Below are 24962 nucleotides of genomic sequence, written 5' to 3'. Positions count from 1 at the left end.
CGTTCGGTCAGGGGATTATCCTTTCCTTCTCCCAGAACACAGCAGGAAAACAGAACCCCAACGCAAATGTGAAAGCAGGTTACTCTGATATCTACATGAAGAGCTATAATTTCGATATCTTTTTTTATCAGGTGCTACAAAGTGGACGTCTTGGTTTAACGTAGACCATCCAGAAGGTGATGGAGATTACGAAACAGTAGAGGCCATCCGCTTTTATTATCCGCAGCGTTTATGCCTTAGACCTATTGCTCTTGAAGCCAGAACCACAGAATGGGCCAGACCAAAGGACACAAAGGAGGTTGTACATTCTAATCCAGAAAAAGGCTTCTGGTGCATTAACACAGAGCAGCCGAGAGGGCAAAACTGCTCCAATTATTATGTTAGGTTTCAATGTCCACTTGGTAAGTAAGATATAATTATTACCGAAATGTAAGTTTCTTTTCATAACGTTATTATCATATAGGAAAAAAAGCTGGGCCGTGTGTTTTTAAAGAGGTGAAAGGCTGTGGATATTTTGGGGGGGCAATTTATTTCACTTAAGCGCATACATTTTGGGCTAACAATCATTTTTGCAATAGGGTTTAATTTGAGATTTTGCACCGTTTGTCTTTTGCATATCACTGTGTATAGAAACTGCAATCTAAGGGCCCGTTTACACTGCATGATAATCGTTCAGATTCTCGCTGGTTTGTGGGAATCTGAACTATAATCATTCAGTCTAAATGCTGGCAGCGACTGAAGGACGAATGGTAATTCTTTAGTCGTTCAGTTTCTGCAGATATGAAAAACAAATGACGTTAGGTGATAGGTGACAGGTAGGTGGGTGCGGTATTTTTCATACTCACCCACTTCCTGGTTCCCACATGTGCCTGCCTGTAAAGTCTGCACACCAGCCTAGCCTCATGCGCACTCTTCCATAGACTTGCATAGAACAGCGCACAAACAGGACTCTGAAAAGAATCAGATTTTTGTCCAGCACACAGATTTTACAGGCAGGCAACGTGGGAACCAGGAAGCAGGTGAGTATGAAAAATATCTCAAGTGGTCCCTATCACCTGCCCTAACAGCACCATAAGTTACTTTATGTACTTTAGGTAGATAATAGGTTCCCTTTCATATATACACTTTGCAAAATAACAATTCCACCCCCAGAAGAAGTTGTCATTTTACTGCAAAACTCGTCCTGCAGTTCCATCTCAGGCACATCTGTAAATGATGAGAGTTGTGGTGATTAGATGAATGATCTTGTCACCTGAGACCCTAAAAGTGGTTCCCCCCTTGGCCCCTTGTGTGTAGTGACCTCTTCTTCTGCTTATGTAGAGCTTGTTGACCACCAGACGCCTCTACGACACAGAGAAGAGATTTCACCCTGTTACCAGCGTCTGAGAGGGGGCACATTATTGAGATGTGAGAAGGTGAATGGTCGTATCGATGAATTGTCCCCACCAGGCCGTTCTGACCAGACTGTTATGAGGTGTTTGGACCAGTGGATGTGTGAGGGCACACAAGGTAACTGGGCTCAGGACCCCCGACAGACCACCAGTAGAGAGGAGCGTCTGACCAGACTGTTAGGGGGTGTTGGGACCAGTGGATGTGTGAGGGCACACAAGGTGACCAGGCTCAGGACGCCCCTACAGACCAACAGTAGAGAGGAGCGTCTGACCAGACTGTTAGGAGGTGTTGGGGACCAGTGGATGTGTGAGGGCAAACAAGGTGACTGGGCTCAGGACACCCCCTACAGACCACCAGTAGAGAGGAACATCTGACCAGATTGTTAGAAGGTGCTGGGACCAGTGGATGTGTGAGATCACACAATGTCACCGGGCTGAGGATGCTCCCTACAGACCTCCAGTAGAGAGGAGCGTCTGACCAGACTATTAGGAGTTGTTGGGACCAGTGGATGTGTGACGGCACACCAGGCGACCGGGCTCAGGATGCCCGCGACAGAACACCAGTAGAGAGGAGCGTCTGACCAGACTGTTAGGAGGTGTTGGGACCAGTGGATGTGTGACGGCACACAAGGTGATTGGGCTCAGGATGCCCTCAAAAGACCACCAGGAGAGAGAATCGTCTGATCATACGACAAGCACTAGGTGGCACCATCGTTACAGGCCACTGTGTCTGTTCAAACCATTTCCAGGCATTCGGGTGAAAGACATTTGGTCTCACAGTGCCCATTACATGTACTGTCATTATAGAACAACCAGTCTATATCTCTCCCCCAATTATATACTCTCCCTACAAGGATTTTTCTCTACCTTCCCATTACCCCCAGTACTTCTCCCCTACAGTATATTTCACTCTCTGTATATACTGTATCTCTCCCCTGCATATGTGTGCGTTTTATATATACTTGTGTATGTGCTCCCACCCCAGACCAGAGGCGTAGCTATAGGGGGTACAGAGGTAGCAGTCACTACCGGGCTCAAGGGCCCCTTTATTAAATACAAGCTTCTAGTTATGCCTCTGCCCCACCTATAGGAGACAGCTCTTATCCTTCAGTTGGCTCTCTTTCCTCAGCTGCTCTTCCCCAGGGCTGTACTAGTCACATGACTTAGGAGAGCCCTGAGGAAGGAAGAGCAGCTTATCAGCGACTCCTCCTGCATTAAGAGTTGATTCTAGGAGGAGAGGGGAATCGGCCCACTAAAGTAACTCCCCCTTCCCCTAGAAGTTGGCAGCCTTGCATGTAGCTAAGGCCGGCTGTGCCTCGGGCCATTGGTTCTTGGGATTAGCAGTGGTTCATATGTGAGAACCACACTGATGAGACTGTTATGTTTTTTTTCTAGCAATATGCCATAACGTTCTATAATAGGTACAATAGGTAAAATAGGTCAAATGTAGTTTTTAACGGTGACTGCCTTCTCCTTCACAGGCTACATATTGCTCAGTGAGTTTTATGTAGAGAATACAGGTAGCGGCAATGTTGCTTCCTGCATGGAACCCACCAATCATGTGACCGCAGGTGACCCACCAACATGTCCAGGGTCTTAGCAGACCCCTTATCAGCTCTGACAGGGACTACTGTTACACAAAGGGGATGTTGTCCCCTGTAACTGGGGCTCCTATGGATGTTACTGTGGAAAAGTGTGAAATTTAAAAAAATCATTATGGATGACCCCCCAGAGGTCTTATATGATGTAATATGGTAAAATATACTTAAAAAAGAAAATGGCCCACCACTGGAGTCAACCAAAAGCATCGCCATATGCGCAGTCCAGTGCAAGATTGTGCAAATGATATATCAAAACGTCCTAAACAAGATGGCGAACCCATTCCTCTAATTTGTTTTACCCTAAATATAATACTTTTAAAAATAAAGAACTATAATTAAAAAAAATATATATATATATATCATTTTTTACTCCTAATAAACTAAAAGAACTGAAAAAAATGTCAGTTAAAAAAAGGTATCAAAAAATTGCCCTGTATGCGATGAGGAAAAAAATGCAAAAATAATTTTGGGGGGCCAGAAAGAAAAAAATAGGGCCCTAAAATCACCACATGGTTAAAATTGTTAAAAAGTGTCCTGTCCTTTAGGACCGAAACACTCTGGTCTCTTAGGGGTTAATATGTCCAAAGGCAGTAGGAAAAATGTAAGATGCTTATACTTGACTGAAATCTTAAGACATACACAGCAAGCTTCTGGCAATTATACTAAGATAGATCCTGAGGCGGCACCTTTAAAAAATATATTTTCTGATGAAAACATAATCCACAGCCAAACGTACATACATAATTCAGAAAAATGCTGGGCCCATTACACTGCTGTCGCCCCAGAGTCATTACATAGCTGGGTGGTAGTTTCATTAAAAGTGACACATATGAGGAAAGTTTAAAGGCGTTCCCCCAACTTCTAGCTATTTTCAGACAGCTCCATACATTGCACAGTGGCCGAGGTTGGTACAGCAGGCTGGATTCTATTGAAGTGAATGGGACTCAGCCTGCTGGACCAACCCGAGCCACTGCGCAATTTATGGAGCCATCTGAAAACAGCTAGAAGTGGGAGAACCCCTTTAACATAACACAATTTGGGAGACAGTTCAGAGTTGGTGCAAGAAATGGGTTTTTGACAACACCAACGTTTATCTCCAGTGTAGGTTATTCAGAGATTACAAATATATATTCAAAATGACATTCCAAATCGCTTGTTTTACTTCACTTGGCTTTGTCCACAGCACTGATCCGCATCAGATTTTTCCAATGCAAACTTCAGTGAAATCGTTAGAGATCCACCTAGTTGTGGATCTGGGGAAAAATCTGCATGTGGATTTTTAGAAGTAGATTCCACATGGATTCTGCATCAGGAAGTGACATGTTATATTTATTCCGCAATATGGATTTAAAATCTGCTGTGGAAAAATCCAAGCCATATAGACGCCGCTGCGGCTTCTCATTAAAGGGGTTGCTCAGTTACCAGACACCTTCCCTCTAACCCTTTCCTATCCAATTTTGGATTTAGAGTTTCCTAAAAGGCTTTCTCTTTTTGCTGTTATACAACGATGCCATCTGCTGGCTAATGCCAGTATGTGTGCACCAGAGAGGCTCCAACAGTGGAGTGGCTGGCAATAGACGGTAAGAATACCCTGTCGTACGTCTTCTGACATTGGAGCTGTACAAGCTTCAATCAGAATGTAGGAAGACATCAGACAGTGGATTGGAAAGGGTTAATACGTCTGTGTACAAAAAAAGAAAAAAGAGCTATATTTGCCCCTCCGCTGTTGCCGCCGGGATCCAGTGCGGGATTGGAACACTGATGCCAGGAGAACAAGCGGTGACGCAGCAGCCTCTTTTCCGGTGATGGCCGCGGTCACAAGAAATCCAGATACCACAGCGGGACTGCAGCGCGGGAACCAGGGGGCAGCGGAGGGGTAAGTCCAGCTCTTTTTGTTATATTAATAAAGGGAAGTAACCGGACTACCTCTTTAAAGGTAAAAGGGTGTAATTCTGTTTCAAATCCATGCAGCTTTTACAGCATGAACATCGTTGTGGGAAATGTTTTACACTTCTTGTTAAATCAATCCCATTAAAAACTGTGAATGTTTCTTTGCGCCCGACACAGGGGAAGAGGAGTAAAAGAGAGGAGAGTAAATTCTTACTGGATCACCTGGTGGTGAAATGCAGGACTATCAGGCTGGTTTCACATGGGTGATAAAATTGCGCTATTTTCTTGCAATGCTTACAGTGCTACAAATCGTATGTATGTGAAGTCCATGCTTTCCTAAATATTGCCGCAATTTGCCCATGTTTCCCTATGGAACCTTCCTTTCTGTTGCATCGCATGAAAACGCGTTTTTCATGGGGTGCGATGCAACTTTTACAGCAGGAAGTCCTACTGTAAAAGCCCTAAAATAAGCCCTAGCTGTATAAAAATAAAATAAACCATCACCTAACAGCTGCCGTCAGCTCTGCCGCACTTCTCCTCGCAGGTCCCCGGCACTTGTTTGAAGTCTTTTGTCAGTGCTTTCTGGATTGGAGGTTCAAAGCTCCCGTCTCCGGGAAGCACTGGCTCTGATTGGTTCTCAAGCGCCATGGCTCAGCCAGCTGTGCTTGGTTCATTGAGCGCTGGCTCTGAATGGCTGAGCCGCTGCGCTCAAGAACCAATCAAAGGCAGCGCTTTCTGGAGGTGTGGTTTTTCAAACACCTGACCAGGAATCGTTGCCTGAAGACTGAAGACAAGTGCTGGGATCCTGCAGAGAAAACGTGCGGCGAAGCGCATAGCGGCTGTTAGGGGATATATATTTTTAAATTTTTAACGCAGCTAGGGCTTATTTTCGGGTTAGGGCTTATATTTCAAGCCTTCACGAAAATCCCAGCAAAAGAGCGCTACAAAGTCACGTGACTTTGTAGCAACACAAAATCGCAATATTGCAGCGAGAAAATGCAGCGATATCACACAGAACACCGATGCGATATCGCTGTGATTTTCTCACGACAATACCACTGTCGCCCCTTGTGAAAGAGGCTTAAAGATGGAATACAATTAAATGTTACTCGATATCAAAACTAATGTTATAATTCAGACATGTTCAATATAGTGAGTCTTGTCTTACTTTTTACTATTGCAGATCTTCTCTTTTGGTCACATTGGTCTCCATGGAGTACTTGCTCTCAGACAGGATGTGGAGCGAAAGGCATTCAGATCAGGCAACGCACCTGCATCAATGTGCAGCCGTTAATGTCACTGAGCCTGGAGAAGTGTATAGGGAAAGCCACCGAGCGAAGAGTCTGCGTCACTCAGCCGTGCGTTCTAGGTAATCCAAAGTAGGGTTAAGGGAATGAAGACACCCGCTGTCCTTATGCCCTGGGCGGGGGGGGGGGGGGGGGGGGGGGGGGGGATTCCCAGCTCAGAACCCCATATATGAACCAGAACAAAGAGGCGCTACAGGTCATGTCTGGTCAGAGAAGGCTGAAAATCAGAGTATCTGCAGGACATACCGGGAGCCGTTAGTATATGAAAGGGATTGCCTGATGAGACAACCTCTGTGAAAGAACTTACTCTTAACTACTTCCTACTGCCTGTAGTAGTTTTGTTTTCTATAATAAGAGTTCAACCCTCGAGTATATTGTATACTAAGACTCTGCTGCTTCTCACATGGCCGAGTAAATTGTGCGAGAATTGTGCTTTGTGAGACGCGCAACTCTTGCATGAATATGAACCCCATTCTTTTGAATGAGCGCTATACATGAGCGATCTTTTTTGCATTGCATCGTGCAATGGTAAAACAATTGCAGCATGTCCGATCTTTTGGTGTTCCCTAGGAACGCCTCGCCCATTATTTTCAATGGGGCGGGAAACACATTGCACTCCGTATGATTTGCAAGTGAGTGCGATGTGAGGTTTCCTATTGAAACCTTCAACACAGATCTGGAGAGTCCTTGATCAGCCACATACAGCTCTGACTCAGCTCATTTTAATCATGTGGATATGCAAAGTTTATTCTAAAGAATGATTACATCATTGCTTATTATATTTTACAGGAAAATGGTCTTCGTGGAGCACTTGGACAACCTGTACAAAAACCTGCGGTGGGGGGAAGACTGTCCGGCGTCGGACGTGTCTCAGCAATGTCAACCCTTGCTCTGGCCATTCCTTCCAAATTCAGAAGTGTGGGATATCTCCATGTACAAGTAATTCAAATATAAGAAAATGATGCCCTGCTTAAGAATCAGAAGAGTCCTATATAGCAGAATACTAATCAGCCTTCAAACACACCAATCAACGCCATAACAAATCCTAAAGAAATGAGGGATCTAGACTTTAGTCATGATAAATAGAAAGGCTCTTCTGTAGGCACTAGAAGCACGGCATTGTCACACATCACAAGGAGGGCAGCGATAGACTTGTTGGCCGTCAAAGTCAACAAAAAACAGCAGGAAATTGTAATTCAGCATGTTGTTGGTTAAAATCATTAAAATGCATGTCACTAAATCAAGTCTTTTAGAACTTCGATTCTTTATGCTACCCACGTTTGTATGTTCAGCCATATTTTGACCTAGGGACAGGCATGTACAGTGCGGACATGTATGTTGTACTCTTCTTAGGGGGAAGCGCTGCCCCTTACTCTAGTGACTCAGCCACTATGACAAGCAGTTGGTTTGGCTACCGGCAATAACTTCTGCCCTGATCAAAGATTGAGCCAGATGGAGGGGGGAATGGTGAAGGCACCTGAAGCACCTGGTAGAGGTCACTCTTCCTGCCAGACCAGTGGCAGGGAGTGGGGAGCAGTAAAGGCACACAGAACGCCATATCTTAAGCACTGTGGTGCCCTTCTATGGAGTGAAAACCCAAATTCTGCTACATAAAGTTTGTTTGCTGAAAAAAGACATGTATGCAGCTTCCACCTCCATCTGTCACCCCCGCGCCATATACACCATCCTCCTGCTTCACGACTAAACACTGCAGCATTTCAGACAAAACATACTTTGGAGACACAGTGGACTTAGAGACATAATGGCGGGGCCTCACTGGTCTCTGACCATCCGATGCACCAAGACTGATAGGTCTCTTCTGTTTGAATAAATGGAGAGGCTTGTCAGTCCGGGCGATCTGAGCAGGAGGAGGCTCTTTATGAAATCTCACATATTCTATCATCACTTTTTGATGCACTCTGAACTGGTGGGTGGAGACTGCAGTTATGAGGTACACATGGAGAAAATGTGTGATTCTACTCCTTAAAGGGATTTTCCCATTGTGAATGGCAGGGAGTGGTGTAAATAAAAAAACTATACGCTACTTAGTAGAGATGAGCGAGCGTACTCGTTAAGGCAAATTACTCTAGCGAGTATCACCATTTTAGAGTACATGCCTGCTCATCCGAAAAGATTCGGGGGCTGGCAGGGGTGAGCGGTGAGTTGCGGGAGTGAGCAGGGGGGAACGGGGAGAGAGAGATTTCTCCCCCTCCGTTCCCCCACGCTCTACCCCGCTGGCCCACCAAATCTTTTCGGGCAAACAGGCATGTACTCAAAAATGGTGATACTCGCTCGAGTACGCTCGCTCATCTCTACTACTAACCCATTAAATGCATCCTGGTACAATGCAGCCTTTCTGGCCCCTGTTGCTCTCATTCCGGACGTTCTTGAAGTAGTCATGTGCCGTTCATAGTTCATGTGACCACCTTACACATGTGTCTACTACACACGCTGAAGTTAGTGATTGAAAGAAGAGGTGATATAAACAATGAATTGCCCTTGACCACTGCAGGGACCAGAGTGATGGGGATTAGGCAGCTGCATTGCGCCAGGGGCCACTTATTGAGTGAGTAGTGCATAGTTTTCTCTTTTACACCATTGACTGCCCTTAGCCACTTTTTCAGCAACTTCCGGCAAACCCCTTCAACTCTGTAACGCACACAAGCAGAACTGCATCATAAAGGAGATTATATAGGAGTACTGAGCAGTGCAGATGTGATTTAAGAAGCTGTGAGAAAGTAAATTACCATTAACTCAAGCAGCCACGTCTTTGACTTTCTGCTTGTCTCTTCCTCCTCCTCACTCCTCTCCATGGACTTCTATAGGCAGAATGAATCATTACCCCCTATACTTCCTGTTATTCACCTTGATGTTTCTGTTACTAAAGACAAACTTCATATGACAACAGGTAGTGAACACTGAGTTAAAAGGAAGAGAGACCCCTAGTGGCCAACACGTTTATTTGGATTTTTCAGTTCAAAAATGTGATTTTAGGTGAATAAAGTGATTTGCAATTTTGCTAGTTATCGCATAGGAGGTCTTCTTAGCACAAGTTGTTTGCAAAGTTAGTGACCATTTAAATGTTGTGTTCACAGCAACAAACTCATCTACTCTATATAACAAGAACCTTCACAATCTATTGTTAGCTATTAAAGGCTCTCTATTTGCCCACAAACAACACCACTCATGGCTGTAGGCAGCATCTGGTACTGCTGCTCAGACTGATTTACTTGAGTGTGGATGATATTGCTTGGTTTAAACCAGCAAATGGATGCCTGGAACCAGCCACAGATCTTCTACTCTGTACTGCTGGAAGCACTAGGTCACAAGGGCAACCAGTGGTCCTAGATGATGTCGCTTATGTGGGCCTATTTAACCCCTTATGAACCGAGCACTGTAAATTTACAGTGCTTGGTCCTAGGCTTTAATCCCTGCCAATATCAAAAATATGGCACAGGATTAAAGCCTCTGCTTCTGCAATCAAGCAGGAGTAAGTCAGGTCGTCAGCTGTTAGTCACAGCTGAGAATCCTGAGGAGTAGGGAGAAGTGGTTTTTAACCGCTCTGCCTTTTCCTTTCCTGGGTACATAGCGCACAATGAGTACTATGTACTGAGAAGTGTTTCTTCCACTATGCGACCCGCCTATTGCAGCAGAGCTGCACGGTCCTAGCAGACCTTGATCAGCTCTGCCAGTGACTACCAAAACCATCACCTTATGTAATCTTCACTTTATGACCTGTAATCTGAAACCACATATATAAAATGTTGGAGACAAAATGAGGAACCCGTTCTCATACTTTGTTTTAGCATAGATTTACTAATTTAAAAAAAACACTATACAAGTTTAAAAGAAAAATCATTTTTTTAGCCTTTTACCCCTAATAAAACTAAAAAACAGAAAAAAAGTCAGTGAAAAAGATATTAATAAAATAGCCCTACATGTCACGGGAAAACAAAGGAAGCACAAATTATTTTGGTAGTTAAAGTAAAAGAAATAGGGCAGTAAAACCACCATGTGGGCAAAATCCCTAAAAAGTGTCTGGTCCTTAACCCCTTCCCGCCCCAGGACGTACCGGTACGTCCTGGGAGCCTGGTACTTCCCGCAAGAGGATGTACCGGTACGTCCTGGGGATAGCGCGAGATTACATATGATCCCACGCTATCCCGCAGCGGGAGCCGGCTGTCAGTCACAGCCGGCGTCCCGCAGCAACAGCGGGGGGCATCGGAGATGCGTCCCCCGCTGTTAACCCCTTCCCTGCCACGATCTAAGTAGATCGCGGCAGGGAAAGAGTTCACAGAGGGACCGCACTCCCTCTATGTCTCCGGCCGGCACTCACAAGGTCATCACGAGAGCCCGGCCTGTCACCATGGCAACAGGACGCCAGACACTGGCGTCCTGTATTGCCTATGCCTATGATCGCTGTATAAGCGATAAGGCATGGGAGAGCAGTAGCTCTGCCATGCCTTATGACAGCGATCATAGGCACAGTGCTGCAAGTCCCTCAGAGGGACTCAAATAGTGTAAAAAAAAGAAAAGAAAAATGTAAAAAAAAAAAGTTAAAAAAAAAACTTTTTTATGCTTTTTCTAATATTAGCATAAAAAAAGGTAAAAAAAAAATTTAAACCCCACATATTGGGTATTGTCGCATCTATAACGATATGTACAAAAAGTTAAATACGCTTTTTATTTTGTATGGCAAATAGCGCAACAAAAAACGCTAAAAAACACAGGCAAAGTGCTAATTTTTAACATTTTGCCTCCCAAAAAATGCAATAAAAGTGATCAAATAAGCCGTACATTCCCCAAAATGGAACCAACAAAAACTAGAGTTCGTCTCGCAAAAAATAAGCCCTTATAGAGCTCAGTACATAGAAAAATAAAAAAGTTACAGGACTTTGAATGCAGCTATAGAGAAAAAAAAAACATTTTATTGCAAAAAAGTGTAAAAACCTAAAAAAATATAAGAATTTTGGTATCGTTGTATTCCGTACCGACCCGCAGAAAAAATTTAGTGTGTCATTTATGCTGCATGATTAACGCTGTAAAAAAAAAAATCTATGGCAGAATTGATGCGTTTTCTCTCCCTGTTATCATAAAAAAAATTATAAAAGTTTTACGATATAGCCTATGTACCCAAAAATAGCACCGATAAAAACTACAGCTCGCCATGCAAAAAACAAGCCCTTATAAGGCCGCGTCGACGGAAAAATAAAAAAGTTATGGCTTTTGAAAAATGGAGATGGAAAAATACCAAAAATCACTTGGTCCTCAACGCCAAAATAAGCCATGTCATTAAGGGGTTAAGGTGTAAAACAGCCTGGTCCTTAAGGGGTTAAAGAGGACTTTGCCCTTTTCCTCTAACTGGAAGGTATATTCTTGACTGGCTGTTGTTACTGTATTGATTCCATTCTGAATTCTGTGCCTTGGTCCCCTCATTATCTTCCTGTGTTGTCTATTGAGGTGGTTCTACTCCTGATATCGACTCCTGGCTTGTCATCTAACTATGGTTACAAATTTTCCTGTTTCAATGTGGACGTCAAAATCCACAACAAAAGCCAATTGTTACAATTTTCCTGTGGAATACCCATGGAAATTTCAAAAGCACTGACTTTGTTTTCCTTTTTTTATGTAGCAGGAAATCTGCAACACATGCACATCAAGATCCAGATAATTTGATGTGGATCTGTGACTTTTCTCTATAGATTTCTGTGGAAATTTTTCATAGCAAATCTGTGAACTTACCCTTATATACTGAATGCTATCTCATTAATTACCCCTGGCTACGTTCCTGACATCACCACAAGTTCTACTCCGTAGCACACCTGCTACAAGTCAGTGGGGATTCTGGGGACCATACATCCATAGACTCAGCAGTAGACTTAGAGCCCTTTTACATGGGCCGTTAAATTGTTCAGTTCCCTGCATCCAGCAGGAATCTGAATGATTATTGTTAAAGGGGTTGTCCCGCGCCGAAACGGGTTTTTTTTTTTTCAACCCCCCCCCCGTTCGGCGCGAGACAACCCCGATGCAGGGACCTAAAGAAAGCTCACCGGAGCGCTTACCTTAATCCCCGCGCTCCGGTGACTTCTATACTTACCGGTGAAGATGGCCGCCGGGATCCTCTTCCTCCGTGGACCGCAGCTCTTCTGTGCGGTCCATTGCCGATTCCAGCCTCCTGATTGGCTGGAATCGGCACGTGACGGGGCGGAGCTACACGGAGCCCCATAGAGAACAGGAGAAGACCTGGACTGCGCAAGCGCGGCTAATTTGGCCATCGGAGGGCGAAAATTAGTCGGCTCCATGGGAACGAGGACGCTAGCAACGGAGCAGGTAAGTATAAAACTTTTTATAACTTCTGTATGGCTCATAATTAATGCACAATGTACATTACAAAGTGCATTATTATGGCCATACAGAAGTGTATAGACCCACTTGCTGCCGCGGGACAACCCCTTTAAGTGTAAAGGCACACCCCGACTGAACGACAAATGAGATATTGTTCGCTTCTTGTTCGTCATTCAGTTTCTGCATGCAGATCGGCCCGTGTAATCAGGCAGTACCACTTATGAACGACTGCTTGTTTATTGCAAATAGAGGTGGGTAGGTGGAATGATTCTCAGTCCGCTCCACCTCCATTCACTAGTGATGATTGTACCTGTGTAAAAGTCCAGGATTGTGTCGGAACGATGTTTCGGGCATCCACACCCAACAGATAGTCCCATGTAAAAGTGCCCGTAGAAAATCCATGTCTGGTAACAATGAGCTGCAATACCAGACACATCCCACGGGACAAGAGTCATGTTGTTTCTGGGAAAAAAGAGACCTTGTGTTCTAACCCTAAAGAGCTCATTTAATTACTTGTTGCTATGTAGCAAACTGTGATTATTATATCATCGTACAACTGCTGACTTTTGCGCCTTTTTTGAACACAGAACCATCCTGCCATAGATGTATTTGTGCCAACAACACTTTAGTAGGAAAAGTTCAAAGTGCTCATGGGGCTGTCCAGCCCAATGCCAAAGTGTTTCTGAATGGCAAGATCCAGAGTACAACGGACCAGCATGGGATGTTCAGCTTGAGAGGCGTCTGCAAAGATGTGTACAGAAATATCACCGTGAGAATGGATGGATTCTCTACCGCAACTTTACAAAGCCGGAGGAGTCAGCCCAACATCTCTTATTTTGAGGCTGTTTTAAAGAGATTAGGTAGGTTTCATATGAATGAGGAATATGAAATGGACTATTTATTTTTTAAGTTTTCATCTGTATTTGTTAAAAGTGAATATTGATGTGATATAACGGTTGTATTCAGTAGGAACTAGGCTGAAGTCGGGTAATATACTGTATAAGGTATGTACCTGCAGTAAAAAATGACTTTGTACCTGAGTCCTATGCAGTACCTGTGATTTTCTCTCACCATCACAGCTAATTTTGTACAAAAAGTTTGTCTTCAGTTCCTGGGAAGAGAAGAAAATACCTTTTAAAAAGTCCCGATGATCAGACCAGAATGTTCATAAGATAATTAGTTTGCTAGATCATCGGGCCGCGTGAAGGTGCTGCTGAACATCTGATACACAAGAAAACACTCGTTTGTTGGGTGATCGCATCTTTCATGCAACATCAAAAATCATCATGGTCGGCAGCACATCTCCTCGTGTAAATGGAGATGTCCTGCCAAGAGCCATAAAACAGTACAGGCGATAACTGATCACATGAGCGGTCGCCTGTCACTCCTACATCCTGAAGTGGTCTGTGTGAAGGCCAGATAAACGAACGCTGATCTCTCGCTGATCAGTTCTTGTTAGATATCGAGCAGAGTAAAGACCCTTTTACACACAACGATTATTGCTCAAAATTTGTTCAAACGGACAAAAATGAGCAGCATTGTGCACTTTTCGTTTGTGCAGCCACAATCCATTGTTCAGCCACTGAGAGATAAAGCAAACACATTTATCTGTCAATAGACCGCACTCTGTTCTCTCCTTGGTATGTTTACAATAGCCCAGAGAAAACAATGCAATCTGCTGGCTGGGCATATTGAAACACAAGCTGGGCTTTGCAAACAACTCCTAGGGCCCTTTTACATGCAAATGAAGATGATAAACTGTTAATGTCCATTAACAGTTTATGCAAATAGATTGCTAAATCTTTCAATCTTTCAGTCGTTTTAAAGACTATCTTTGTGTGTAGAAGGGCCTCAAGGCTCCTTTTAGATAGCATGATCTTGTTTGCCTGAGCTAATGAGCTGGTGATGTCATCACCAGATCATTCTCTCTTGTGCAGCCTGTTTAGACAGACAGATTCATTGTTGACTCGTTCAGTGAGAATCATTCACTTCCCATTCAGTGTTTCACATTCACTATGTGAAATGCTAAATGAGAAGTGTTTAAACGGCAAGTAAACGAGCCAACGGTGGTTTTTATGTCAGCTGAAACTGAATGATGAATGAGAAGTGAACCATTTATGGTTCATTGTTCAGACGTTGGCTCAAACCAGTGAAAGTGAATGATAATCGCTCAGTGTAAATGCAGCCAATGATTGAACAATAAATCGTTCACTTTTGGTTCGTTGTTCATTTTTATGTAGGCATAAAATTCATCGCTCGCTCATTCACTAATCGTTCCGTTTAAATACCAGTCGTTTATTCCTCTCAGTCACTTGTACAGTGAGTGTGAACGATTTCTTGTTTGGACAAGGTAGATATTACCAAGTTGGGTAAGAACTTATGAAATGTTAATTTAAGTTACTGCAAGTTCTGTGCAGCAATTCACAAGAGCATTTTACATACATGATACCACAACTGCTTTGAGAATTACAGCCCCACAGGCAGCGCTCCAGTTTCCTTACCATTCTACCATATTCTATTGCATTACACGCGTATTTGCATATTTGTGAAAAGAAAAAAAAGAAAAAGTTTGTGAGAAATCACTTATATTTCGTCCGGCTCTAATGGTTCTGTTATTATTCCTTTTTGCTTGTACAATTTTAGAAAAACCATACATGATACAACATCCATACTCCAAAATTCGCAGAGAAGGACATAAGGTGACATTTTGCTGTGATGCTATTGGGAATCCGGTTCCATCTAAGTATTACTGGTGAGTTGTATGAGGAATTGCACAACTAAAACGTGTTATAATTACACAATAACATAGTTTGACACGGGGAGGGGACATGGGGTGTGCAGTGACCATGGGGGGGGGGGGGGGGGGACACAGGGGTGTGCAGTGACCATGGGGGTGTGGGGGTGTGCAGTGACCATGGGGGGAGGATAGGGGTGTGCAGTGACCACGTGGGGGGGGGGGGATATAGGGGTGTGCAGGGACCATGGGGGGATATAGGGGTGTGCAGGGACTATGGGGGAATATAGGGGTGTGCAGGGACCATGGGGGGGAGGCATAGGGGTGCGCAGTGACCATGGGAGGGACATAGGGGTGTGCAGTGACCATTAGAACATAGGGTTGTCAAATTACTATGAGGAAATATGGGTATGGAGGCATGAAATGACTGAAGGGGGTTACTGTAGAATAACGTGCAAGGAAGCCTTCCAGACGATACTGTGAAAATGTCTAGTTAATTTATATTTGTGTGGGTGTGCGGATATATATGCGTACATTTAAGGGTATTGCTAAGTTAAGTTCATGGATTTTGATGTCCAGATATGCAAGAGTCCGGCCTTGACTGTCTGTGTGAATGAGCGCTTGAACCTTGCTGTGAGAATAAGGGCTTAAACAGGCAAACGTGTTTTTGGAAAATCATGAGCGCAAAACACGACAAAGCAAAGCCATTGATTTCAATGGATTCGTTCTCACAAGTGTGTTTAGCATGCGCAATTCCTATGCATGAGAAAAGATAGGCCTTGCCCTGTCTTCCTGCTCTTTATTCCTTGCCCGCACAATAGCGCAGAGATTGAATTGTAAGAACAAAGGAGACTTTTGACTTGCTCATGCGCAAATACGTCCCGTAGCAGTGAGTGTATTTGCGCATGTAACATAGTAACATAGTATGTGTTCGTCTGTTTAAGCCCTTTATGAGAGAATGCCTGTTGTGGGGCCCTTTTACAGGTGGGTTAGGCACTTTTAGACGAGCCGATTCTCCTTTGAACGAGCGAGGGACATCAGCACTAACGTGTTCGCAGGCGTGCAGCCTGTTTAGGCGGGCAGATCATCGTGAAAATCGTTCCCTTCTCGTTCTCTGTTTCACATTCCTATGTACACCCTGAGTGTTGAAACGCAACAAGAAGTGAACAAGCCAACAAGGTCCTGCTGAAACTGAACAATGAAGAAAAAGTGAACATACGGGTCGTTGGCTCACGTTTAGGGCAAAAACACATCGGAGCGTATTAGCGCATTAACGTTTTTTTTGACTATTCAAATTTCGCACTAGTGAAGAAAGAAGTAGGAAGATAAGTCCTGCCCTATCTTTCTGGCGGGTAGTAATAACGCGAGAGAATCGTGATAGTGGAAATGAAATCAATGGTTTCGTTTCGTCCCGTTATGCGACCATGATTTTCACGATCACATAACGGAACAAAAACACGCCCGTCTGTTTAAGCCCTTATATCGAACAATTGTCATTCACTTTTGCTCATTTTAACGATTCTTTGAATGATAATTGTTACATCTAAATGCAACATTATTCTTTAGCTTGACTGTTTATTGCGACGTGAAACACTTCAGACTAACATCATGCATAACAGCAAGCCCTGAGTGAGATAGGATAAATAACTAGCGCCGTCTAGTAAGAGAGTCTGGTGTCTATATGCAGCAGACCGGTGGTGATTGGCTGGTGGGAGCAGTGTGCTCCTGGAAACCCACAGAACCACAGGTCCCAGGAGAACAAACGTGACAGCAGGTTTAGTCCCAAAGTTTTGATTTTCATGAGTCGCAATAGGAGAAACGTATCCTACAATTTGCTATCCAACTTTCCCCAATAAGAAAATGCCCCATGTGTGGATGGAAAATGGCATTTGGAGACATGGCAGAGCTCTGAAGGGGAGGAACGCCATTTGGCTTTGGGAGCACAGATTTTGCTGGAATCATTTTTGAACCTATGTAGCTTTTGAAGAACCCTTGTACCCCTCAAGGAACCCATTAATGGGTGTAATAAACATTTTGACCCCATAGATGTTTTGTGGAATTTGTTAGCAGTGGACCATGAAAATGAGAAATTACAATTTTTCCTATAATATATACGTTTAGCCCCAAACCTTTCATTTTCACAAGGGGCAATGAGAATAAAATCACTGCACAATTTAAGCAATTTCACCTAAGTACAGAAACTTCAGCTTGTGTTTGGAAATGCGGCAGAGCTCAGAAGGGAAAGAGAGCAATTTGTCATAAAGGACATTTTAACTTCATTCTTGGGGTCAGTATGATTATGGAGATACTAAATATATATATATCTGGTATCTCCATAAATGTTCTGACCCCCAGAATAAAGTTTAAATATTAAAATAATGTGTAGAATTATAAGTCACAATGTAAGGCGATTTAACTCCCCGATTAAGCGTAGGAAGGCTTTCCTTGATTAAGAGAAGCACAGACCTGACATCATTTGCATACAAGAGTCACACTTCTCGCAGGATTCCCACCCAGAACATTTTAATTCTCAGTACCAATCCCACTATTATTTTCTGTTTGTCACAAAGAAAAGGGGAGTGTCGATATTCATTCCCAACTCCCTACCATATAACGCAACAAAGGTCATAACAGATGAGCAAGAATGATAATTACTAATAATAGGAGACATATAATGAAAAACTATGCATAGTCAATACGTATGCCCCTAACATATTACCTATTGAATTCTTCCTATGTGTGATAACTTGTTACGGCTAGAACATTCCAGACTGGTGTAGTGTCCCAGAACATCATCCTGGTCCCCTCCATAAATGTCATACATGTTTTGTCCTATATAGATATTCTGTGCAAAGCCTGTCCTGTCATATCAGGTGTGTGTTGCACAGCTGCCATGATTGAGAGGTTAATGTTAATAAAATCATTGCTTGCATGTAAATGTATCAGTTTGTCTTGTCATGTGGTATGAGTGAAGGTATAAATAGGAGTGATTGAGAGCAGGAAGGGAGATATTGCCTGCTACAGAGTGCTGACACAGAGCCACATAGAAGCACCTTCAGCTTCCATGTGGGTGAACATGGAGGAAGACGAGCGACATCTCATAGCGTTTGGAGCATAGGCGTATCGTGAGGGGGAGCAGGGGGAGCCGTTGCGACCCGGCCCTTGCTCTGTGGGGGCCCAGAAGCCCCGCCATATTCAAAATGCACAACTTGTGCATTCTGTAGAAGGCAGGGCAGTGCGACCGGCATTACACTGGCAGCCGCGTGATTGGTGTGGCCGGGGTGTGTGGCTGCTGCAGGGGAGGAGAGGCAAGGCTGACATACCGAATCAGAGAACACTGCAGCTGTGGCTCCTCTCAGGATACTTCTATTCCCATAGCAGCGTGTCAGCAGCCACCAGTGAGGCGTCCCGGGAACCAACAGGCTGCTATATGGTTCTGTAAACATTCTTTGCTGTAGTAAACTCGCAATTGGCTCCTCCCACAGGCTGGTCACATGACTGGCCACATGAGTGTGACATCATTAGAGATATTTGACAGACAGCAGAGCCACCTGCACCCGGCTCAGGTAGTTAACCATGCGCTGCCGGCTCCCGCAGGAGGACCCCTCTGTCTGCTGGGAGTTCCACAAACTAGTGGAGTTACTGAGGTGAGATTTACATGGAGTTCATGCAATAACCCTCCATCTATAACCTCACTGACCAGCAGTGAATGCCTGCCGTTAAGTCCTTCATGTCTGGCCTGTTTTAAGCACTAATGAGCAACCTGTTTTTAAGTCTTTATTTTTGTGCATTCCTTGGGTCAGAACATTTTTTTTCTCTTTGACATGTTTGGTTTAAGGACTTCTTTTTTGCGTGATAAGTTGTTTATTTAACCCCTTCCCTCCCCATGACATGGCAGCAGGGTACTTCCCGCAAAATGACGTACCCTTACGTCATAGGGATAGCGCGAGATCATAGTAGATCTCGCACTATCCCGCTGCGACAGCAGGGGTGCATCGGGGATGCGCCCCCCCCCCCCACTGTTAACCCTTTCCCTGCCGCGATCTATGTAGATCGCAGCAGGGAAAGGGTTCACAGAGGGAACGCGCTCCCTCTGTGACTTCAGCCGGCTATCACGATAACATCGTGAAAGCCCGGCTGGTTGCTATGGCAATGACGTCCTGTATTGCCATTGCCTAAGATCGCTGTAATAAGTGATAAGGCATTGTGGGAGAGAAGCCCTGCCATGCCTTATCGTAGCGATTATCAGTGCTGCAGTGTAAGTCCCTCAGAGGGACACAGATGGTGTAAAAAAAGTACAAAAAATAAAAATGTAAAAAAACCTTTTTTATGCTTTTTCTCAAAAAATCCCACATATTTGGTATTGTCATGTCCATAAAGACCCGTACAATAAATCAAACACACTTTGTATCCTGCACGGCAAAAAGTGTTAAAAAAACACAAAAAAACGGAGGCAAATTTTTAGCATTTTGCCTCCCAAAAAACGCAATAAAAGTGTTTAAAAAAACGTATGCACCCCGAAATGGTACCAATAAAAACTACTGCTCGTCTCGCAAAAAATAAGCCCTCAGAGAGCTCAGTACATAGAACAATAAAAAAGTTATGGGACTTTGAATGCAGTGATTTTAGAAAAAAAACATTTCCAAAAAAAGGGTTTTTATTGTGGAAAAACCTAAAAAAATATAAGAATTTTGGTATCATCGTAACCGTACCGTCCCGCAGAAAAAAATGTATTGTATCATTTAGGGACCATATATTGGCTGGGTTTTCACGCCGGCCGATATACGGCGTCTCTCTCTGCAGGGGGAGGAGGCTAGAAGAGGCGGGAGCAGTGCTCTGAGCTCCCGCCCCCTCTCTGCCTCCTCTCCACCCCCTCTCCGCCCCTCTGCACTATTTGCAATAGAAGGAGGCGGAACAGGGGCAGGGCTAAGTTATGAGAATTAGCTCCGCCCTCGCCCCACCTCTCCTCATTGAAAATAGTGCAGGGGGTGGAGAGGAGGCAGAGAGGGGGCGGGAGCTCAGAGCACTGCTCCCGACTCTTCCAGCCTCCTCCCCCTGCAGAGAGAAACGCTGTATATTTCTCTCATAAAAAAATAATGAAACTTTTACAATACAGTCTATGTACTCACAAATTGCACTGTTAACAACTACAGTTTGCCACGCAAAAAACAAGCCCTTATACAGTCGCGTCGACGAAAAAATAAAGTTATAGATTTTGAAAAATGGAGATGAAAATCCGCCAAAAATCGTTGCCCAAAATGACTATGCCCGACATAGGCCATGTCCTTACGGGGTTAAGTTTATACAGTATTTCTTTTTTTAAATTTTTTTCACTTTTTTTAATACACTAAACACCCATTTTTTTTATTTGTATATTTTATAGATTTATAGATTTGCTTTTCAGTTGCTGCATTCCAGGAGACATTATGTTTTTTATTTTTCCATCAATGGATCCTCTGAGTGCTTGTTTTTCTTTCTTTTTTTGTTGTTTTTTTGCGGGATGAACTCTAGCACCCTGTTATACCACCTCTAGCTTGGGTACAAGATGTGATATGGGTGGGCATGGAGGGTCTAGTATCCTGTTGTACCGCCTCTAGCTTGGATACAATATATGATGAGAGGGGTATCATGGTATTATGTGTCCGCATTTGCTGTAACTGAGCCTGTAGATAAGGGGTCCCCAACTCCAGTCCTCAGGGACCACCAACAGGTCATATTTTTAGGATATCCTATGGTAACAACTATGGAGAGACTGCAGTTGTGATTGGTTGCAACTGACAGACGCAGGATTGGTACAGCTACTAGTGCACTGACAGTGTCGGGGAGCGTAGGAGACCGGAGGAGGGGATAAATATAATCTTTCCCTCTATCTATCTGTTTATCTCTTGTATCAGTTATATATCTCCCTGTAAATTGCACTCTTTGCACACAATTAAAAAACGCATCAAAAACACGTGCGGTTTTTAATAGTCTTTGTAGTTTCTTAAAAATGTTTGTGGTCTTTGAATACCGCATGCAGGTTTTTAAATGTGTTTTTCTAAATTGTGATTGAAAAGTACAAAAAAAACGCAACCATAGCATAAGGCCGCCTGCAGACGGCTGGGTCGGATCCGGCTGCGAGAATTCTCACAGCGTGACCAGATCTGAGCGCCTGCAGAGGGCAGCACAGCACTCACACGCTCCTGGGCAGCCGCTGCATGCGCAGACCGGAGCCGGCGGCCGGGGAGTGACGTTTCTGCGAGCCCCGCACAGAAATAGAGCATGCCGCGGTTTGCTTTCTGCGCATTATTTTGCGCAGACAAACTGCGACAGTCTGTCTAGGATTGCGTTTTCTAACGCAATCCTATGGCAGCTTCCACGGGCAGAAATTCTGTGGAGGGGGCCTAAGGCTGCTCTAAGACGTGCGTTCAGAAAACACAGCTTAAAATCGTGGGTTTTTTACCTCAATTTTGAGCAGCATTTTTGAACGCATAGTGAAGCAGTTTTAATGCACCCCATTATTTTGATGGGTGGGGGGATGCGCTAGAAAATGCAAATACAGGACAGATAGTGCTTGAAAATCACCGCTTCCGAGATCACGTCTGATTAATCGCATTCGAATCAATGGAAGCAGTGTACCGTGATAAAAAGCGGTAGTGCAGGAAATGCATTAATGGGGCTAATTCATGTATGGAAATTCATTTTGCAGCTGTATGCAGCACGATTTAAGTATGGGTACGCGGTGAGAAAGGGGGGGGGGGGGGGGCGAGCTGAACTTTTGCACCCAGGTCCCGGAGCCTTTAGGTACGCCCCTGGTTTGGAGTGTGGTTGTGCATGAAGATAGAGTCTTATCAAAAGTTCCCAAACAGGTGCCGGTTTACACTACAAGCTTTTCCTGTGCGGCCGTCCACAGTTAGGATCATCGCACAGAGGTACTTTGTTGTGACATCCAGGCGCCTGCCATGCGGGGGGGGGGGGGACATATTGGCTAAGCCTTCTTTAATAATTGTCTGCCAGAGAGTCTGTGGAGTGACCCCTACCCCCTTCCTCCTCTGGAGTGCTCCAATCCAGGACCAGTGACATACAGATAACGTGGACTGTAGGAATGTATTCATCCTGTGTATCCTCCCTACCTCTGAGCTATAGCCTGCTAACGTGTTACAGTGAACTGTACCTGTATTACCTGTTATAAAAAGTTTATTTATTGAGTAAAAGTTATACTGGGCCCTAACCGTTTTTACCCCTCGTACGCACATTCCATATAATTTCGAGAGGGCATCTGGCCTTAAAATTAACCAATTAAAATCTGAAATTCATCACTACAATCTACCCCTCACACTCTGAAACTCATTAATATCAATTTCCAATTCAACATCTGCCTACAATATTTAGCCTATCTTAGAATCTATATTATTTGGTAATATAATTCCATCTATAAGTGGAACTACAAACCCCTTTTCCAGAAGCTTAAGGATGACCTACTAAAGTGGGGATGCCCCTACCGTTCCTGGATAGGCAGGATTCACAGTATCAAAATGATGCTGTTACCAAGAATATTTTAGCTATTTAGAAAACTCCCGATCCCTGTACCACATCAGGCCATACAAGCTCTACAAAAAAGAATCATGTCCTTTATGTGGTCCCATTAAAGTCCTAGGATACCAAAGAACATCATGTTCCTCCACAAGAAATCAGATGGCATATCTGTACCTAACCTCCTTAACTATTATAAGACAGCCCGTTTAGCCCAAATTCCACCAATGTATGCCGGAACTAACTCCCCTTTATGGGTCTCCATAGAAAACATGCAATTATGTCCCCATAATTGGCCGTTCCTGCTCTGAACCAGGTCCACCCTCCCAAATAGTCTCCTAAATTCAGCCCCACTTTAATTTTTCACCATTTTGCTATGGTGTCAATTCAATTCCAGTTGACTTCACGTTCTGTCCTATTTCCTCTGACTCCACTCCTGTCAAACCCAACATTCCCCGCAGGAATGGATATCCCAAGCTTTACCTGGTCGCAGCCACCCTATACAATGTTAGTTTTATATTTCTACAAGTTTATACAAGTTTATAACTGTTTCTTAGAAATAACCAATTCTTTCTACGCCAAGATTTCCTGTTGTTATGCCCAATTCTTCTCCCCCTGCATGGGGTCTATGCGGCAAAAATGTTGCCAGAAGTTTAAAATTACTTTCAATAAATATTTTTGGAACATAAAAACATGAAGCTAAATATGTTTATAAAAAAAATATATATATCTTTTGCACATTAAAAAGATTTTTTTATGGAGGAATTCACAACATATTCAAATTAACCCTTTCATAACCAACGGTCATTGATGCTCCTGTGTCCAGGTCACATTCTGCAGTTCTGGCATTTTCACTTTAAAAAAAATCATAACTTTTCGATTTTTCCATTGATAGGGCTGTGTGAGGACCCGTTTGTTCTGGGGGACCTATAGCTTTTTTTTTTTTTTGGTTCATATGTATTTTATTGAAATATCAGTAGATATACACAAATGTTCACAGCTACTTTAACGCCTTAACAACCAGCCCATAGTGTTTTTACGTCCTCCCGAAGTGGGCGTTATTCTCTGAGGACGTAAAAACATGCGCCGATCGCAAAAAAGTAAATAAAAGTACAAAAAAGTTAAAGATTCAGCTGCCCTGATGGATCCGATCCATCAGGGCAGCTGAAAATACTCACCAAGGTCTGCTGCACTGCTCCCTGCTCTCCTGCCGCTCCAGGCCCCGAAGCCGGTCTTCTGTGCATGCGCGCCAGGCGGCATTACGTCAGCCGCATGCGCAGAAGGCCCGGCGGCGCGGGAGATTTAAAATCTCCTGGCTCCCGGCTCCTGTAGGTAGCCGGGAGGCAGGAGATGTCAGCGGGGACCGCGGTGAGCGGTCCCCGATACCGCGATCACCATTATCCAATGGATAACGGCGATCGCAGAAAAGTGCAAAAAAGTTTTAAAAAAGTAAAGTTTCACCTCCCCTCATGGATCGGATCCATGAGGGGAGGTGAAAATACTCACCTCAGGTCCGCCAATGTCCCCGGTGTTCCGGGACCCGAAGTCCCCCTCTGCGCGTGCACAGAGGGGCTCGAGCCCCGGGAAATTCAAAATCCCTCTGCTCCTGGCTGCCATGTGTAGCCAGGAGCAGAGAGATTATACTGGGAATATGATCACTGTTATCCAATGGATAACAGTGATCATGTAAAGTAAAAAAAAATGTAAAAAAGTTAAAAAAAGTTTTAAAAAGTTTAAAAAGCGTACGTTTCATCTCCCCTCACGGATCATATCCGTGAGGGAGGATGGAAGTACATACATAAGGCCCCCAGATTTATCCGCGGACCTTACCCCAGCTTCTGCGCACGCGCCCGTCGCCAAAATGGCGGACGCATGCGCAAAAGCTGTGGATTGCCAGGATAATTTAAATTCTCCCTGCTCCTGGCTACAAAACGTAGCCAAGAGCATGGAGATTTCACAGGGGGCCGCGGTGAGCAGTTCCTGGTCACGTGTTCACCATTATCCAATAATGGCGATCACGTAAAAGTAAAAAAAAAAATTTGAAGTTTCATCTCCCCTCACCGATGCGATCGATGAGAGGAGATGAAACTTACCGGAGGCCTGCGTATTTGAACCCCGACGCGATCCTCCTCCATGAACCTTCCCGAATTCTGCACATGCGATTGCCGGCAAAATGCTGGAC

General features: G+C 44.1%; 1 protein-coding gene across 1 annotated transcript in view; it reads left to right on the top strand.

The window, feature by feature from the left end:
* Positions 1-24962, top strand: part of CILP2 (cartilage intermediate layer protein 2) — a 68759-nt gene that overhangs the window by 18619 nt on the left and 25178 nt on the right. The window contains exons 2-6 of the mRNA XM_066604513.1: positions 132-401; positions 6066-6251; positions 6979-7128; positions 13122-13394; positions 15178-15286. Coding sequence (XP_066460610.1) covers positions 132-401; positions 6066-6251; positions 6979-7128; positions 13122-13394; positions 15178-15286 — 988 coding nt within the window. The remainder of the gene's footprint in view (positions 1-131; positions 402-6065; positions 6252-6978; positions 7129-13121; positions 13395-15177; positions 15287-24962) is intronic.

The sequence above is a fragment of the Eleutherodactylus coqui genome, chromosome 5, assembly GCF_035609145.1.
Source record: "Eleutherodactylus coqui strain aEleCoq1 chromosome 5, aEleCoq1.hap1, whole genome shotgun sequence".
Classification (NCBI taxonomy): Eukaryota; Metazoa; Chordata; class Amphibia; order Anura; family Eleutherodactylidae; genus Eleutherodactylus; species Eleutherodactylus coqui.
Note: the sequence above shows the minus strand (reverse complement) of the source record. Positions and strands in the feature narration are given on the sequence as shown.